At 42.1% G+C, this 20074-nt stretch overlaps 1 protein-coding gene across 2 annotated transcripts; it reads right to left on the bottom strand.

Annotated features, from left to right (window-relative positions):
* Positions 1–1041: 1041 nt before the first annotated feature.
* Positions 1042–19570, bottom strand: LRRC32 (leucine rich repeat containing 32). Of its 2 annotated transcripts, none has more exons than XM_027677617.1 (3): positions 19467–19570; positions 9193–9268; positions 1042–4618 (listed from the first exon to the last, which is right to left on the bottom strand). In XM_027677617.1, exons 2-3 carry the CDS (start codon positions 9262–9264, stop codon positions 2678–2680), a joined length of 2013 nt encoding a protein of 670 aa, XP_027533418.1. In that variant the 5' UTR covers positions 9265–9268; positions 19467–19570; the 3' UTR covers positions 1042–2677. The 2 variants fall into 2 exon arrangements, with proteins under 2 accessions (XP_027533418.1, XP_027533417.1); XM_027677616.1 differs by lacking the exon at positions 19467–19570 and adding an exon at positions 16950–17080.
* Positions 19571–20074: the final 504 nt, after the last annotated feature.

Below are 20074 nucleotides of genomic sequence, written 5' to 3'. Positions count from 1 at the left end.
TTACATACCCCTATTTTCGGGATTAATACCATGTAGAGGTCACATTTCTACCCATTTTTCCTCTCTATTTTATCCATATTTTCTTTCTCTCGTGCTCCTCACCCCATCCAAAATAATAGCATTAGATGGAGCAGGATCATGTCACTTCTTGGTTTATTATGCTGCTAACAGAGAAACACAAACAAGCCGTGTTGCATTTTGCTCCTGAGACTTACTCTTAAGAAAACTGTTTCTGCTCCCAAGGAAGTCAATGGAAGTGTAATTAGTCCCAGATGTTTAGTAATAACAAGCATTTCCTATTGGGAGACCCAAACAAAAGTAGTGTTAAAATCATTGATTAAATGGGTTTGGCTCTGTCATCAGGTATTTAACTAATTCCAACTTGATGCTAATCAAGCTAACTGGCTCTCAGACGGACATATAAGTTTGCCATGCTCGACACAAAAGCTGTGAACTCAGTGTATGGCAAATCAGCCCACATCTGGGCACACAGCTCAGCTTGCCTTCACACCAAAGGAAAAGCTCATTAACTTCAGCATCAGGCTTCCTTGCAGCTGCTGCTTGTGCAAACATTTTCCTACAAGAATAAGGTCTTTAGCCAATGATTAGCATGGGCTTTTGTAGATGTTTGATCAGGCCTCACTACTGCTGATGGTTTGTGCAAATTTGTAGAATCACAGAATCACAGATTTGGGTTGGAAGGCACTTTCAAGACCACCTAGTTCCAACCCCCTTGCCATGGGCAGGGACACCTTCCATGTTGCTCAAAGCCCTATCCAACCTGCTCTTGAACACTTCCAGGGATAGGGCTGCCATAACTTCTCTGGAAAACCTGTTCCAAACTTTTGCCTACATCTTCAGTAGATCTCCTTGATCTCCATTGGTCATACCCTGAGATACAGAGCAGCTGTCCCTGCTTCAAGACCAGGAGGTAAAAGGTGAAAGTCTGAATACCATAGAAAAATATGAAGGCTTTTCTTTTAATCTATGGTGCATTCCAAGCTGATGCTTTAATATATTCTCAAGCCTGTGCTTTTTACAAAGTTCGAAGATATTTTTTTTATTGTACAAAATTCCACAGAGAAAATCACCAACCAGTTTCTTACATAAATGATTTAAAATAGAATTATACACCTTTTCGTAGTGTGTTAATTTTGACATTCACCAGCTGAAAGGAACAGGTATGGAGCAGCAATTTGGCTCTGAGTTATTTACTTGGACAGGTTTCAGTTTGACCTCTATTACTCTTGTATGTTTTAATGTACATTTACTGGCATTAAAAGCAAACTTGATACAGTTCCTTTCAAGCCATTGAACCCTGTTAGCAGGTCAGTTTCCCCCTGTTGATGAGCTTTTCTTAACTTCAAAATGGTGAATTTTCTGTCATGGTTTAGAACACAAGGTATGTCAGTGTCAACTTTTAGCAACAGAACAGGTTAGCCACATTAAACCCATCATAGAATGAGTATCTACATAACTTTTCTTGTAGCCCATCCTATAGACCATAATATCTCTTTAGGGAGAGACAGTGGACATCTGATCTAAATAATGTCTCAGGACTAGGTTCCCTGTGTATCATTTCACAATGGTATTTTTAAAGTACCTTTTTGTAGACTAAATCCTGTGACCCTTAAAAATAGATATATTATTCTTCTGCATTGAAATGCAACTGTATGTAGCGAATTGCCAACAGTTTTCCTCAGAAATATAAAAATTTCAGTCCAATGATAGCTGTTGAAATTCATTTCCAAGATTTTTCTTTTAAAAAAAATGTTCACCCTGGAGATTAATTTCTTCACATTAAACCAAGTTAAATACGCATTGCACATGAGGGGCGAATTTCTCCTCTTTTAGTTGAACTGTGGACCTGTGAGCTTCTGAGCAGATCTGGGTAACATATAGTGCAGTTGTTTCATGCTTGAGACTTCTTCTACATCCCTCGTGGGTAGTAAATTCCAGGACTAATTGACCTCATATACTTCTCATGTCTTGCCCTTGTGACTGGAGCAACATCCTAACAAACATTTTCTAGATTTTCTAGATGACAGCCACGAGCACAACAGACACCAACTGTAATTTCCATATATTTTTTTTTTTAGCTAAATTCTCGTTGTTTTGGAACTCTTGGGAAATTTGCAACCAACCTCAAGGAGTGAAGATTGTGTTTTGACCCACTCCGGTATATTTTGGTATGATTTCAGATTAAGAAGTGTTAGGAGCTAACCACTTAGGAAAAAAACAAAGCTCAGACCAGACAAAATCAAAACATCTGATGGAGGCACATAACTTTGAGAAGGGATTTCCTACATGGCTGATGTAATCAATGAGCTCTGAGCTTAGTGGAAAGTCTCAGGTCTCAAGACCTTAGAGGGCTTTTTCTTTCAGTCTGGTTTAAATTGCACATCCCTCAAAACAACAGCAGCACTTTACAGTGGTCTCCTCTACCACTGTATGAACTTGTTAAGCAGATCTGCATGTGAACGAAGCAAGTGTAAAACATGGCAAATTCTCCTTCTGGTCCCTGGAACCCAGACCACTACAGTGGTGCAGTTCAGGGGCACTTCAAAACCATCTTAAAATCCACAGTTAAAAATCAAAGATGAGAGTTTCATCCTCTATTTATACACACTGCCAGTGTAGCACCCAATTTCTTCAATTTTCAAGGCATTTTGTGTTTCTATGCTTTGAACTGATGGCTGAAGTTTTGCCTGCGGAAGCAAAAAAATGAACCTGCACCAATGATAATCACAGATAAAACCAATACAAACGTTAATATAATAAGGATGTTGATTTTCTTCAGATCCTCTTTTTCACAGTCTTCTGATCTAATGTTCCAAATGTACATTTCTTCCTGATACCCGAAGTTCTGAGTGTACTGGCACGTTAAGTGCTCCACGTTGGGTATCTGGACATTTTTGTTCTGTATCATTGATGAAAGCCAGATGTTTCCGCAGCAGTCGAGTGGGTTCCCAGTGAGATATAAGTTTTTAAGCGAATTTTCTAATGCTAAAATGTTGCTGTTCTGTAATGTACTGAACTTATTGTTCCGTAGGTCCAGAACTTCCAGTGGAGAGTCACTACCCCACTTAGGCAGCCAGTTCAGCTGATTTTCAGAGAGGTTTAAATGTTTAAGGTGACTAAAACAAGGCAAGTCAATATTTAAATCCACCAAGCTATTGCCATGTAAATACAAATATTCCAGAGACTTTTCCAGTCCTGATAGTGCTTTAAGTTCTATTTTCAATCCAGGGTTCATGGTGAGATCTAAGACAATCAGAGAAGTCCTGTAGAAGCTGCGTGCTGGTAGGGTGTTCAGCATGTTGTCAGCTAGGTACAGGTACTGAAGAGTAGGAGAATCAACAAATGATACACAACCACTTTCCTCTCCAGCAAGTCTTTGCTTAGCTAATCTGGAGTACATGCTGCAAAGGCTGATGTTGTTGCTTTGTAGATTAAGCAGTCTGAGGCTAGGAAGACTAGAGAAGATGTCAAATTGCAGGGTCTGAAGATGATTGCTTTGAATATAAAGCTCCTTCAGATTGGACAACACACCAGCATCAAGGAGAAGGTTCTGCAAAGCATTGTAACTCAAGTCAAGGACAGTTAGGGACGTTAACGCGTTGTCATAAGTTACTAAAAATGCTTGGAGACAGTTTTTACTGAGATTAAGGGTGTGAAGGGACAACATTGATTCAAAGAATTTATCCGGAATGGATTTGATTTCATTATAACTTAAGTCTAAATATACAAGCTGGGATAAATAAGGAGAACTTATGTTTCGCCTTTGCTTCTGATCAAGAAGATGAAAATAAGCATCTAGCCACTCATGTTCCATGTAATCTTTTTTATTCTGAGGGGATTCAGCAGTGAGCTGGATTAAATTATTTGATAAATTCAGAGTTACCAGTTTATTTACCTGAGGGAAGACTGGGAAGTGAAGCAATTTGTTTTCACTCAGATCCAGACATCTTAAGCTATATTCATCATCTGACTTTGTGATGTGGAAGGTCTCAATGCTATTCCTGCTAAGGTCAAGTGTCTCCAGCTGCCTGAGGTTGAAATCAGAGATGCAAGTAATTGAATTTGTGGAGAGATTGAGTTTGGAAAGGTTCACTAGAGTCTCAAAAGCACCTTCTTCTATTTCCATGATGATATTACTCTGAAGATCTATCTCCACAAGACTGGGTGATCCCTGAAACATCTTGTGTGATATCATTACAATACTGTTGTCTGCCAAGGAAAGATACTGCAGCATTGGAGCTTGTTTAATGAAATACTCAGCCATCCCATTGTACAGACTGTTGTGGGACAAGTCCATCATTTCCACCTTGGGTAAGAGTCCAATCCCCTCTGTTCCATTCTGAGCAAGCTCATATAAGTGATTATTGGCTAAATTTATTTCCAGCAAGCTCATCATGTGTGCAAACACTCCAGGCGTGATGAAGCTTATCTGGTTAGAGCTTAAATCCAGACACTGGAGGGAAGTGTAAAATGATAACGGCATTTCAGGGATACTTTGAATCAGATTTCCAGACAGATCTATTTTGTTTACATTCAGATGGAGCTCATGAGGGATTTGGTGGAGGTCTCTGTTGTGGCAAAATGCCTGTGAGTTTGCCTGCCAGAAAAAGAGAGAAAAGGGGCTGTCACGCAACAAATGAAAAATATGGTTGCAGTAAATACGAGGAAAATAACATTCAGCATCCAGGCAGATCTTTCTTCTGAAATACCAATCACACCACTTTCTCTGAGCACTCAGACAGCAAGAACAACAATCCTAACACTTCTTTGCAGCTAACAGCGCTCATTTCATTTTAAAGACACTTCTGACTTACAACAGTAGCATTTTATCTGCATGTGATACCTACTGTTCTCCTTCTTGTACCTTTATCCTGGACTCATTTTAATAGTCCCAAGTGAAGAAGTTTTGCCCTTTTTTTTCATTGCAATCAAGTACTATTTCTTCATTTTAGTTCTGATGTTTAATTTTCTTACTTTCGTCACTCTATTAGATTTTTCAAATTCCACTTGCAATATTAAATACTACTTAGAGGAGCTTCACTCTGTTGGCAGTATGGGTCCCAAAGCAAAGAAGTGGAAAAACATAAAAGGATACTATAGCCCAAACCCCGTCTCCCCTTCATATTCACATCCTCAGATATTTGATTATGTCTTCTTTTAGCCATGGCTTAGTTAAGCAATGCGTCTTTAACCAAATCAATCATTCAACAACTGAAGCATTTCTGATGAAAATCTCTAAACTCTTCTGCTTTTACTATTCATGTTTACCCTTTTCCTAAGGCTCCAGTTTCCTTCTTCTTGCATGGGGAGCACACCTTGTGAAACCAGATATATAAGACACCCATGATACAACATGGAAAAGACAAATTATGTAAAGCCAGCTTTTGAGAGGGAAAAAGCTGTGATGTGCAGTGAGGGTCATGCCTTTTCAGGCCAATTCTCAGCAGCAGATATGTGAAAAAAACAACCATCAAAGTCAAATTCATCTTCAAGATGCAAGTCTGTTTAATTGCAGCTAGGATTGAGTCTGTGCCCAGACCAAAGTTTAGAGTGTGTGTTCATCAGCAAGATCAGAAACATGAACATGACCATCCTTGCATAAATGTAAAGCTATATTTTGTTATTAAGGAGAACATACAGCAGTGTGAGGAAGTGGAATGTGAAAGGCTTATGCAGCATTTAATTCACTGGAGGAAAACTCTTGTTATGAATATATTTGGGTGTCTGGGGCATGTAGTGTTTGTGAAAAGATCAGAAAAGAAAGAAGTAAAGAAAGAAATCTGTTGAATCTTAATTTCAGTGGAGAAGCAGAATCCAGATTCCATGACACAATGCTTTTCAGACATTAAAGAAACATTTAAAGTCAAAAATATTAACCCCCTTCTGTTTCATGTGAACTTTGAGGTGAATTAAGTGGCAGATCTGTTTAGGAGAAGTGGAGCACTAGTCAGTGTTTTGTGAATCTCTTTTGCTTCATCTGAATTTTGGAGACCACACAAAAATATGCCAGAGAAGCGTTAAGTGCTTATCCAAACTCTAGATATACACAGACTGCTCCGCATTCCTTCATGTGATACATCTTTTCCCAAAGATCCCAAGTAATTGACTATTAAATCCTGAACCCCTTCCTTATTTTTTCCGTCCAAGTCACTTAAATCTCACCCGGGTAAAAAAATGAGGAAAAAAAGAAGGAAATCTTCTGGCTTCTCCCTGAAATTATTTCTTTACTGCAAAGCCTCCACAGAATTGCTCATTTTGAGCTAAAATATGCCCTGAGTTGGCTTAGCTCCAAGGCACAAGAAGAAAGCCTCTTCTTGTTTGGTTTGTTGAAGAGGGAGAAACCAGAAGGATACAAAAATACAGAGTGAGAAAGCAACAGGTGCTTTGCAGCCTAAGGCAGATGCCAAGTTTCTTCCCACACTTTGAGCCAGATCTCAACAAGTGTTAAACCCCCTCTACTCCTTGTGGGCAATGAGCATCTTAGCAGAGTCCTGATCCAACTCCTGTTGATGCCAGTCACTGAAGTCGATGTCCCAGATCACCAAGTATCTTGCAGGATTTGGCCTTTAATTTACATCCGTGGAACTTTCCCAGTGATAAAAGAGACTGATCAAATCTGTACCTCCCACTGTCTGATATTTGTTCTTAAAACATTTCCCCTCCCATTACTTTTTTTTGTTTCATTCCTTTTCACTGACTATTTTGATCCTCACCAAATTTCTTATCTTCTGCACCACCTTTTCTCCCCTGAGACTCAAACAGCATGAATGTCATTCTCATCAGCAGTAGAAAGAAAAGATGAAGTACATCTCAGTGGACTGGAACAAACAGCATCTGTTTGGTGTATCTCCCCTCCTCTCACCTCTTAGCCCAATGGGTTGGCAGCCTGAGACTGAAAAAGTCTCAGGCTTTTTTTTCCTCATGTTCTGACTTCATCATCTTTTCCACTGCTGTCATCAGTTTATTCCACATCCATTGGCAAGAAGTACTGCAGGGTGAGGAGCACTTGACCCCTTCAGGGTCTTGTCCCATTCATGTGCTGGCAAAAAATGACCCAACAGTTCAAAAGCTGAGCATCATTTGGATTCTGACTCCAATTCTTCACTGCTCAGCACTGTGTGGAAGTTGTCATCCACCTTAGTAAGAACCCTACAGAAAAGTGACTGGATCCAAGCCTTCACTTGTGTTCTCTGTTATCAACTCATGAACATTTGAACCAAAGAATTTGAGCTGGAGCCACTTGGCAATGACCTGTGCTTGAATGGTGTCCATGACTGTTCTCAGAAGAACTCCCCAGCTACACAACCAAACCTTAGCAGTTTGCCCAGGTACCCCACATCAGCTGACCTATGATAACCAGTTATGCTCGTATTCTTGCATCACCTCAATGCAAGGTAAAATAGAATTCCCTAAAATCCCCTCCCTTCTATAAATTCTTTCAAAGCTTATCCTTTGCCAGTTGACACAAAATAGCAGAAACATCTTTGGGAATTAAACATGATCTAGTTGAAGCCCTACCTGCCTGTGGAAGGCAACATCAGTTGGGAAGAAGCTCCTGACATTTAAGCTGTGCCTTGTTGTCTTGCAATAAGTAGATGTGCCATAACTGGTACAATCAGTGCATCTCACTCCTGTGGGGGGAGGTCTGGTAGGGAGTGTTCAATTCCTCTTTTAGGACTCTAGTTCAATGACAGGAGCACCAGTGGTGAGTCAGAGAAGGGTATAAGTTTCTGATTCATCCCTGTTCCAGGAGACTTGGGATGAAAGTTTCCATTTCTGAGTTTTGCTATTCTGGAGTGTCATCACAGGGAAGGTACCAAGTAAAACTGTAAGGCTGTGATGAAAATCGATAATGCAGGACTTCAATGGACCATCAGCTAATCCAGTAGCTCCCTCTTTCTTTAAGCTGTGTTTGGATTTACACCCACCTTCCATTGGACCAAACATTGTCTGAAGGAAGACAATCAGAAAGGATATTAGCAATGCTGAGCTGTTAATTTATATTAGATGAGCATCCCAGACCTTGACTGCAGTGTTTTCTGTCACAGCTAAATTTATCCCAGTTTAGCTGCACACAGCCCTGGATTGTTGGCTTGACGAAAGCAAAGGAGTGGTGGAAACAAGCATGTGTTTACTTCTCAGCAGTCAGCCTGGTCTGTGACTCATCAAGAAATGAGATGGGACAAATCTGCTTGGGTTATTGCACGTCTTGCCCAGCCTTCATATGACTATGATACATGGGATGTGAGCTGACATGTTGACAGTGGCTTCATCAGTCTTCCTTCTCCAGCCAATGAGTTGAGCTGCCCAGACACCTTCCCAAGATCTTTTTATATACACTAGGTCTTAATTCCTTTGGAATTCAGGAAGTGCGGCAAAACGTCAGGGTGGACAGGAATGGAATGAGTCCCATAAGGGAGTTGTGTACAGTTAGCAAATAATTTTTTTCCCTATTTTGGAAATTCTTGAGGATTTGTGCTGAACAGCTTCAATGTTCAGGAAAAAAAGTTATTCTTAAATGACCTGTTACAATCAGAAGCACTTTGATAGGGAAGGGCGAAAGTTCAGCTGTGAATAACATTCATGGTACTGTTCCAGGTGCTCACAAAAATTCAAGGAACAAATTTTGTACTAGGTCAAGAGGCTTTGTCACTTCATTTCCCTCCAGCAGAAGTCAGGTACAACTTTCCTGGCAGCAATGCTGTGTCAGGGCAGAGGAGGTCAGTCTCCCTGTTATTACGAAAGAGCTGGTACAGATGCATTTCACAGAAGATACTTTATTTAAAGCACAAAGAACATGGGCTTGATATAAAGGAGTTGATTTTAGGTCTAAGTTCTTTCTCTGTCTCAGTCACAGAATCCCTGTCTGGTCCTGGGGAAATCAGGTCAGATTTCTTTTAGCCAGCTCCCCCTTAGAGAAAAACAGAGATAATGACCCTTCTTCCAACCTCACCCACTCCACCTCTTTTATGTGCTGTCCCTACAATGAGGACACAGCCCAACAACGGCCTGCTAACCATCCCCTAACCCTGCAAATCACATCTCTGCCATCATGGACAGTATGGTCCTGGGGGATTCCCATTTTCAGAGACTATAGCTGTTTGTACAATGCCTGTAACAAGGTGGTCTCAGCCTCATTCAGGATTTCAAGGGGCCTGAGTAAAGCCTTACCATTTCACAGGATGTCCCTTCTGTGATTCTTGTGTTCGCCACTGCCATGGTGATGATGATGTACAGTTTCATGGTTCTGCAGGTAAAATTAATTACTGTTAGATTTCAGCTGGGACACGGTGGTCAACACATGCAAAAGCCAGCACTAGATCATCATCAAGTATGGAGACAGACAAGCAGTGCAATAAATTAACCCATCTCTGAGCTTAACAACCTACCTGTGTAGCCTTGCATTCCTTTGAGTCTGGTGGGAAAAGAGATTTATGTGAGCACTTGAAAGGAAGATCCAAGGCATTTAATGGGTTTGCCTCAGTGTGATTTGAGCTGCTGCCTAGATGATACTCAGGCCACCCAATGAAGTCCAGATGCTCATGCTGGGCAGTGTGTCTGGCATCATGGAGAAGAACAACCACTCAAGACTGAGTTACCCACACTCTCCCCATGGAGGCAGCTCAGGTGCTTTCTGCTGGGCTGAAGTTTTGGGGTTCTGAGTTTTGGGGTTTTTGAAGTTCTGAGCAAAGTGAACAGGCACCACGCAGAAACAACCACCATTGGGAACAGTTTCCACTTCCATCCAAAACATTTTCTACTCATCTAGTCCCAGGGTGCCAAAGAGCTTTTACATGTTGTGCTGGTTTAAAAGTTAACCAGCAGGGGAAATGAACTCAACTCAAAAGAGAGATTATAAATCAGAATAACAATTTATTAAAATAATGCAATAAGTACAATTATACAGACAGACAATTGGTTTTAACCTGCAAAACCCAAATGTATAACCCAGCACCCTGGGGCATGAACAAAAGTGGTGTTCCTTGGCCCCCCCGAGTCCAAAATAAAGGGAGAGAGGAAAAACCTGCTGGTGGGAGAGCTGTTGCAGTCTGGTCAAAAGTGGTGATTGCAGTCCAGTTGAGGGTGGTGGTCTCAGTCTGGTTGAGAGTGGTGGTCTGCAGTCTTCCTCTGGATCCCACGAGTGGCGGAAAGGTTCCGAAACTCCCAGTTTATATATTCTCCAGTTCAGGTGGGAGTGCTCAGTCCCTCCCTCAGAGCGGGGAATTCCATAAAAGGGCATGAGGATGCTCAGTCCCTCCCTCAGAAGGGGGAATTCCATAAAAGGGTATCAGAGCGGGGAATTCCATAAAAGGGTATGAGGACAGGAACATCTTCCCACCTCGCAGGCCTCTACTGACAACAGTTTCTGGGAAATGGCATGGAAGGCTATAGAATACACAGTTTTGGGTTACACCCATCCAGTGATGAATTGGTCCCAGCCGTTCTAACCAGGACACATGTTCATCCTTGTTGAGTTAGTACAAGCAGCTTAAAGAATGGCCCGAGAACTTTTTGTCCAAATATTAGTTTTCTAACATTTTTACTAGTTTTCTAGCTTAGGGTTTTTTACACATCTCAGGTAAGGGCAGGTTTTTAAGTACATCTGAAAGGAGATCATAGAACAATTTGGGTTGGAAGGGACCTTAAAAGGTCATCTAGTCCAACCCCTCTGCCATGGGCAGGCACAGATGCTTTACAAAGAGACAAATATGAAATAGAATGGATTTGTGTGAATCAACGGATTCAACAGAGTTTAATTGTTTGGAAAACACTCCAGGAAAGAGCGTAGAAATAACTGCAAAAGGAGTAAAAACCATTGGGAGGCCTGTCACTGGGCAATGGGAGAAAAATACAACCAAAGCCAAAGGAAAGCATTCCTCCTCCAAACAGCTTGTTTCTAGACAGACACTAATGAGGTCTCTTGCTGTGGTCAGCACTGATGTGAGCTCAGGATATGACTTCTTTATGTCAGCCTGTCGCAAACATGTGGACTCTGCCTGTATTTGTACGGCTTCTTGCTGACAGATCTGAGCTGGTCTTGCCTGCATGCAGAGCCAGTGAGACACACACCCTTTCACAACTGGAAACCATGCAGCACTGCTTAGCTAGCACAGCTCTTAAGTTGTCCCAGGAACAAGCCTGGATCAGGCAAGCTCCAAACACGTACCAGTCCCATGTACATGAGCCAGAAAAGTCCTGCATCAATGGACTGTTACTCAGTGGCTTCTACCTGGAGAGCATCAGGAGGCTGAAAACAAAAGAGAGGATCATTCCTGGCTGGTGTAAATCCCTCTGTTTAGTCACTTTTTGAGGGAAGCAGTAGATGGCCATGGTCTTTCACAGCAATGGCAGTTGCTGAACAGTACTGCCAACAGGTTCACAATGGGAACCTGCCCACTCCTCCCCTTCCCAGCCAGAGAATAGAGTTGTGTACTAGGAATAGAGAAACTGGGTAGGATTAGACCGCAGCGACTCTATTTGCAGATTGCAAACTCCTTTCATTTCACAATGACAACCAGTGATGGATGATAATCCATCACCCCAAGGTGAAAGAACTTGGAGTTTGTCTTTGGTTGTCAGTAGCGGTATCAGAAGTGTGCTCCTCCACTTTAAAACAACACCAATGATGTAAATTCTTGACCTTTCAATTAATGTTTGCAAAATACGCTGAAATCATCCTGTGGAAGGAGGAATTGCTGATGCCACAACCTGTACTGTCTGTCTCCCCCCTCTGTTCCTCATTCTCCATGTTTAGAGGAGAGGATGCCCCCTAAAGAGGAGAAAATTAGTTTTGTCATTTGAGTATTAGTTTGCTGAGATGGAGAGAAAAGACAAACATACCACTGCTTACAAGGCTTTACTAAGAGCCCTCAAATGGAAAAGCTTTCTGTTCAGATGCAACGAATTAAGCTGAGGATATTACCCGCAACAGGACACCACCCTGCTGGTGCATGTGACCCATGCACTCTGCAATGTCTTCTCTTGTCACACCATCAGTTAAAAAAGAAATAAATCATCCCTTTGCTTCTTAAATAGTAAACCTGACACATTCCAGGGTCTTAACATGCTTTGAAATTTCCTGCATTTCAAGTTTATAAAGCAACTGGGGAATCGATGTATTTAAACACAAAAATCTGATGTAATGGCTTGCTGTGTAAGACAGATCTGTAGTAAGCAAGGATGCTGTCTCTCAAGGTGTTTCTAAGGTGACTGTCACATGCTGAAGCACTAGGACATGGTGGTCTCTTCCAACATGAGACCACATGGACTCTGACCAGAGTAAAGTAAGCCAATCCTCATAGAATAATTTAGGTTGGAAAAGCCCTGTAAGATCATCAAGTCCAACCATTAACCCAGCACGTCCAAGACCCCCACTACACCGTGTCCCCAAGTGCCACATCTACACATCTTTTAAGGCTATTTCCCCCTGAGCTGTCATGATAGACCCCAAGCTCCTTGAACATGAAGATTCCCTTCCCAGAGTGGTTTTCAATTCTCTGTCCAGCTGAGGAGCTTTTCCTGATTAGCTTTTCTCTGGACAACATGTAGACCTTCCTCAGTAACACCTAGTGTGGCACAGCACTGTGTCCCTCTTCTCTCTACCTTCTGGGCAGGTCTGAACAGCCCCCCCTTCCCCAGTGTGGAGCTCAGGGCTCACAGGGCCCGCATTACCCTGGTGTCAGAGAGCATCACCACTAAGCCCTGCCTGCTCGCACTGATGTCTGTAACCACAGCTTACAAAAACAATCTGGGAGCAGCAGTAGCAACAGCTCAACCTAAGGGAGCTTTTACTGCTCTAAGGCTTTCCCAGACTTGAAGCAGCTTCTTGCTCAGTGTCCCTTTGCTCCCACTGGCAGTTGTGATAAAAATCCCAGCATACCTGAGAGCAAGACTGAACTCTGAAACCTATTCAGTGTCACTGCTTTCCATCACAGTACTTCAAAATCACCCATCCCCAGCTGAAAAATATAAGTGGGGTCAGTGAACATCATCCCCAAGGAGTCTTATTAAGTGTGTGAAACAATTTAATGTCTGGAAAAAGCATGGTACGCAAATCACGTCAGCGTGTCCGCTTAACAAATGGAGGGCAAAGGCAGAGAAGAACAGTCATTTGCCCCAAGACACATTTGAAACCATGGAATAACTAGGGTTTAATCCCAGTTTTCCCATTTCCCATTCCAGAACAATACTTGTCTCCATCCCTACTACAATAATAACCTTGAAACTACTTTATAGATGTTGCTTGCAGCTAATAACAGCAGCACTTTCCAAATTTCTCCCACAGGTAATTTTTGTTACTGCTTAGACAATTAACACAGATGTCCTCCTGTGCCAAGGAGAGTTAAATACAAGAGAACACACAAAACACAAACCAAACTCCCCAGGAGTTTGATCCTTTTCCATACAAGACTTTTAACTGCCAAGTTAGAGCCTTCAGGGCTAAAAAGATGGAATATTTCACATCTACTTTGTTTCAAGGTTTTCTTGCATCCTCAAACACCACTTCCTATCTCTTTAAAAACCATATCAGATCTTCAAAATGGATTCAGTCCTGGCACCAATGGAATTGTTCTTCAGCTTCTCAGGATGCCAAGACACTCACTCATAAGTTCAGAACAGAGGCATTTTTAGTGAAATAACCTTAACTGGAACAGTGTCTGTTTTAATTATGCTGCTTGTCTTTCTCCACACTCCTCTCTGAATGGAGTTGCCTGCTGTGCAACATCCTGAAGCCCTTCCTTGGGACAGGAGTTGAGAAACGGGGAGATTTTTGCCAGAGGAACTGCCACGACTGGGCCATGGGTTTCGCGGGGGAATAAGTGACTTGTTATTGCCACTGCCACTGTCTGTCTGCATGTGTGAGGCACAGCAATGTGTTTACTTTAGGGTTTTGTGTCTATGAGTTACATTCCTGGGGGCATTGTAGCCTCCTAAACCTAAATCTCTCTCTGCATTTTTAGGGAAACAACACTTGAGGATTAAAAGTTTAAAATTCATGGCTGATAAATATAAAGCCCAGAATTCAGAAACCTTACCTGGACTAAAGAACTCTTTTTCTGTTCAGAGATGGGCTCTTAGCATCTCGTTTGCTTTGCAATGCACTCTGAAATGAGAGACATAAATCATAGAATCATAAAATCACAGAATAGTTTGGGTTAAAAGATCATCTGGTTCCAACCCATCTGCCATGGACAGGGAGACCTTCCTCTAGACCAGGTCGCTGGTTTAGTTATGAAGATGCTATGAAAAAAACAACAGGTTAGGGCATGATTATGTGCAATGGACAGAAAAATCCTGTCCTAGTTAGAACAGCTGGGACCAGTTCATCACTGTGTGGGTGTAACCCAAACTGTGTCTTCTACACTCTCCATGTCTTTTCCCAGAAACTGTTAACAACAGACCATTTGCAGCAGCTGCCCAGAGCACACCTGAGCCCTCAGGCTATAAGCTGGGTGTTAAGAGGCCTGTGAGATAGGAGGATGTTCCTGTCCTCACACTCACAACTCACAATCACTCATTGTGGAACTCCCTGCCCTGGGGTAGGTACTGGGCATTCCTGCCTGAACCTGAGTGTATATAATCTTGGGGTTTTAGGACTTCTGGTACCACTCATGAGATCCAGAGGAAGACCAGAATCTCGACCGGACTGCGGCCATCACTTGCACCAACAGGTTTTTCCTCTCCTTTTACTTTTGGACTCAAGGGATCATGTGGGGCTCAGCACGGGGGCCAATGAACACCATTCTGTTAGTGCCCCAGGATGCTGGGTTATACATCTGGGTTTTGTGGGCTAAAACCAATTGTTCATCTGTATAATTGTATTTATTGTATTATTTTTACTAAATTATAATTCTGACTTACAATCTCTTCTGAGTTGGGTTCATTTCTCCTGCCAGTTTACCTTTAAACCAGCACAAATCCACATTAAGTTTTCAGGAGAACAGCCTGTCAGTGGGATTATCACAATCCCCAGACTGGTTGTCCTTGACTGGACTCTCACCAGACTAATTTTGATCACCTTCCCCCAAGCACACTGTGTCTTGAGCTTCCCTAGGTTGCAGCTGGCTGCAGTGCTGTTTTTCACTTGATCCCTTTGGCATGCTTCCTGAAGTTAAGCTCTCTATCTGCAATCCCCTTGGGATAAGCAGAAAACTCTCATCAAAGTTGAGGACTAGTCTCCAGAGGTTTAAGTTCCTTCTGGATGCTCTGTGTTTAGAGTTTGCCTTGTCAGCAGTGTACAATAGCACTTGACATGCACAGACACTTTCGCAAGGAAAACCTCAATTATTTGAGGCCTTCAATAGAAAAAAAAAATTAAATAGGATATTTTTATTTGGAGTATTAATTTGCCTGAAATGAAGAGCAGCGAGTGACCAGGATGATTGTAACTTCACATTTTCTACACATGGAGGTTCAGAGCACTTTGGGAAATTTGGATTTGCAGGGATAAAAATAGTAGAGGTTTTGTTGGTTGTACTTTTTAATAAGCCAACTCTGTTCCTCAAGCTGTTTTACTGAGTGGCCAAGCAGCTGTGCCAGCTGAACTGTGAAGAAGAGCCTGGACAGAAACAAATGCCAAAGCAGGAGGGAAGGGCATGCACTGATTCTGCTGTTCAGGACTTTCCTTCATTAAAATCACAGCCTCAGAGGACACCAGCCGCGCTGGGAAAGATCAGTGCTGCCCTTACCATCTTTGTCCGTTTCTAAAGGGGATCTGACAGCAACCAGTTTCAAAGACCCTGAAGCATTTGGCTGATTTCCAATTTTCACTTTTTTTGTACTTTGGGCTACCCAACAGTTTACACCTTGAAGTGGTGTTGAAATATTAGCATGGTATGGGCTTGGTAAGCCATGTCTGCAAAACAAGTGTCACCTTCATGAGACAGACTGGGTCATAGAATCACAGAATCATAGAATGGCTTGAGTTGGAAGGGACCTTGAAGATCATCTAGTTCCAATCTCTCTGCCATGGGCAAGGACAACTTCCACTAGACCAGGCTGCTCAGAGCCCCAGCCAGCCAGTCTCATCTCCATCAGGTAGAGTGGAGAATCAAGCTTTTGCCCACAAAATAGCAAGGGCTCTCCCATTCCACTGATGTCAAAGGGTTTGCACCTTTACTGTGTGAAATCAGGTCCTTCCTGATTTTTCAGTGGTCTCCTCAGTAGTCATTGCCTGCTTGGTTTCTGTCAACATCAGCTGAATTACACCCTATGCCACATGAAGACAAGGGCACCTCCTTAGACCTACCTCTCCTCTCCTCCAAACCCTCTTCCCAGCATGGCCCAGAGCAAGAAGGAAAAGCAAATCCCAGCCACTGACTCTCACCAGCTGGACTGTAATTTGCTGCAGCTTCCTAAAGGTTTCAGAGAAACAAAAATATGTCTTGTTTATTATGTGTCTTGAACCTCCAGACCTTTTAGAGTCTGTCCATCCATAACAATGCTGTTTTCTAGGGCACTGCTTCTGGGTTGAGTCCTGTGTCGAGCCATATGAATCAAACTCTTCAGAGAAGAGTTTACATCAGTGTTATGCTCCAGATTTTAAACTATAAGCTGCCCAGAGTAGATACATTTTATTTAAGATTTTTAAAAAGCCTTTTTGGTTTGTTATAACCTCGAATTTGCATCCGGAGAAAGAATCACACACTTTTCTCTAAGAGAAATTATTTCAATTTAGTGAGAAAAATAAGATATTTTGGCAAACAGTTTTTAAGGAGTAAAATACAACCAAGAAAAAGCATTGCATTAAAACACCCAGCATAAAAACCCATTTCACCAAATCAATATACCAACTTTAGTAAAATACGATTAATTGGTTTTAAGTTACCCACAAGAGAAAGAAAAGGGTAAAAGAAGAGAACAGATTAAAAGGGTAAAGAAAGAGAGAAGAAAGAGAGAAAGAGACAGAGGAAAGAAAAAACGGTTACTGACAAGATTCGATGATTCACATGGTGCAGGTTGCAGGAGAAAGGAGAGAGCTCACATGGAGTCTCAGTTTAGTTTTCCCTCCCAGGCCTTCCAGTGCCTTCCAGGCCAGAATGAGGGATGCTGCAGCCAGTCACAGGCTCCAGGGGCATGGTGTGTGCGTGGGCTACCAGGCAGGTCTGCCCTGACTGACAGCTCAGCTGCATGGCCTTCAGCTCTGCCATGTGCTTTCCATGGGCTCAGCCGTGTCGGCCACAGGCCTTCCAGCTCTGCCATGTGCTCCCAGCAGGCCTGATGTGCAGGACTTATCATGTACCTGCGGATCTAGGCCCAGTCCTTACACACACACACACACACACACACACACACACACACACACACACACAGAATGAGTTGGTTCCGACCCATATCAATAATTCAGTGAGATTCGGATCCAGTATCTCACAATCAGTTAAGTAAAAAAAACAAGCTTTTGCCTCAGAAAGTGGGTCTGAACTGCAGGAGCAGGAGCACTATGAGTATTCCTGCCTTTCAGCTGGAATAGCTCCCTGGTGATTGGTCCCACCAGGGAGCTGGAGATTTCAATATTAGTCCTATTAAAAAAAGTAAATAGCTGATGTCATCCTCAGCCACAGCCTTTGAGAAGGAGGCACAGCTCCAGCTCTTGAGACCCTACAACATCTCCAGGAGTTGCTTCTCCTAGTTCATTTTGCTTGTGCCATTGCTTAGTGTCTCATGGGCAGATGCAGCCTCATACCTCTCTGATGTCAAGTCCACATGTCAAAATAAGGCATTCTACATCTCTTGTAACCCCAACATGGCTTTTCTTCTGTTTTCTGAAGCTGCTGCCTTCCTCCTTTCTCTCTCTGTCCTCTCTTCATCTGCACCTGTACTAGATGTTGAGCCAACAGCATTTCCCCACTAAAAATTAACATTTTCAATTAATCAGACACACAGAGTTTAGCCAGATTCCCTATTTTATTACCATTTTTTAATACTCCTCTTTCCAGGAAAGAAAATTTAAATGAACCAGAATTGCATGAAACCCACGGGCCTGGAGACTTATTGAATGATGGGTGGGGTGAAGGGATAGCAGGAGATGGGAAAATGAAGACACATCAGCAAAAAGTAACACTTGCAGATTAAACTATCTGACCATTAAATACTTTCCCTGTTGACCAAAGTTCCTGGGGAAACTCAAATTCAGGAACTAAACCAGAATAATTTCTTACCATCTTATCCTAGTGCAGAAAAAAAGAGAAAAATAGGCTTTTAGTTCAGCATTTTCATTTTAATTGACAGTTAAGTCAGTGTTTGGGAAAAGGTGTATTTAATTTATATGACCTGACAGGAGACAAAAGGAGGTGAGAAATATTATTTCTGATAGATTTGGTTGCACAATACTGATATTCCCCATTGAAACCATCCATCGTTGTATTAGTAAAAGGTCAAGCAACTATACAGTCAATGAGATGTAACCATCTGCTTTAAAAAGAGATGACTAGTTGTGAATTTTTGTTATTGAAAATGAAAGGATTTTAGCATTTTACAGTAATAAGTTGATTTCAAAGTTGAAATGATAACATCTTATTTAAAATAAAAAACAAACAAACCACAAACAGATTTCCACTGTTGTGGAAAGTCAAACTTTTGATTCTATTTAAGGGAAACATATCTGCACTTTTATAAAAAATGCAAGAGGCTTTGGCTTTATAAATTTATCTGTGACTTTTATAAAAATTAGGATTTTCTAAAACTTTACCAGTTCCAAGTATTGTCTAAATGTTAATTGCCTTGATAACAGTCCAGATGCAGCAGAACCCTCTCAGTAAGTCATCATTCACCCAAGGTGACATTCAAACTGTCAGGATCTTAAGAGTAGCAAAATAACCCTGCCATCCCACACCTCTTGCCCCAACAGGGAGAGCTCCATGTCAGTGCTGATAGTAAGAAGAGCAGATGAACCAAACAGCCTTTTGGTCATTTTTTCCCAGGACTGTGTGACTTGCCCAAGGTTATATTAGGATTCAGTGTCGGAGAGATGGGCGAATGGCATTTAATCAGTGCACAATGCTGATCTCTGCAATACTCCTAGTTCAGAGCACTATAATGCAGTGGTACCATAAATAGACTGAAGTCCTGTGAAGAAAGAAAAAATACCCAAACATGTCCCCATTTTTCATTAATGTAAGCACAGAGAAGAATAAAAAACTCTGCATATGACAACTGTGTTGTTATAAACTAACCAGTGCCTCCTTAACATAAGGGATCTAACTCGCTGCAGTGCAAGTCCCTTATGGATTAAATATACAGCTGTGTGGATAAAGCCATCTACACAGTGTGTTTAGCCAGTTCTTCAGCCTGTTCATAAACACAGAATATTTTATTTATAGTGTAACTTCCTCATCTGTGTTAATTTTAAAAGGCTGCAGCTCTAAGTCACTGGAGCCCTCATCTCTCCCACAGTCAAAAGCTCAACTTTCCACCACACTCCCGCGTTCACACGCATCTCCACGTACCTGTTCCGTGGCTCGAGGAAAATGAGGAGGAGGTTTCGCCTCTGCTTGCTGCTTTCTGCCTCCCAGGCTCTCCCAGTAGCTTTTCCAGAGTAAGCCGAGGAAGAGTTTCCTTAGGGGAGTCGTACCTCTATTGCATGCCAGCTGACTAAAATTCTGTGAGCTCCGAGAGAAGTTTGAAGTCACAGGGAAAAAAATACTCCCCACAGGCTGGTCCTTGAATTCATTCCTTTGCAGTCATGATCTCTTATATATTCCCAGGCTCCCATGAGCACGTGAATACATACCTCCATAATTGTTTTAAAATGTGTGTGTCCTCTGTGCTTCTCTTTATTTTCCATTTCGTTCATTCAATCTTGGCTTATTTCCTGCAGTTTCTCAGCTGGTAATTATGCTCCTCTCATATTGACACATGAAACAGCCTGTGAATTCTCAAAAAATTCTATCTGCAGGTTTTGGGGACATGTGCTTGTCTCTGAAGTTATCTATTCCTACCCCACAGCTGTCAGCCTGCAGATTCTCAGGAGGTGGGGTAAATGAGGGACACTGAGCTAGCTGCAAACCCTAAACTCCAAGGCCATGCAGGATGGGTTGTGTAGGAAAATGGTATA

The sequence above is a fragment of the Neopelma chrysocephalum genome, unplaced genomic scaffold (assembly GCF_003984885.1).
Source record: "Neopelma chrysocephalum unplaced genomic scaffold, ASM398488v2 Primary Assembly neopelma1_43, whole genome shotgun sequence".
NCBI classification, from domain to species: Eukaryota; Metazoa; Chordata; class Aves; order Passeriformes; family Pipridae; genus Neopelma; species Neopelma chrysocephalum.
Note: the sequence above shows the minus strand (reverse complement) of the source record. Positions and strands in the feature narration are given on the sequence as shown.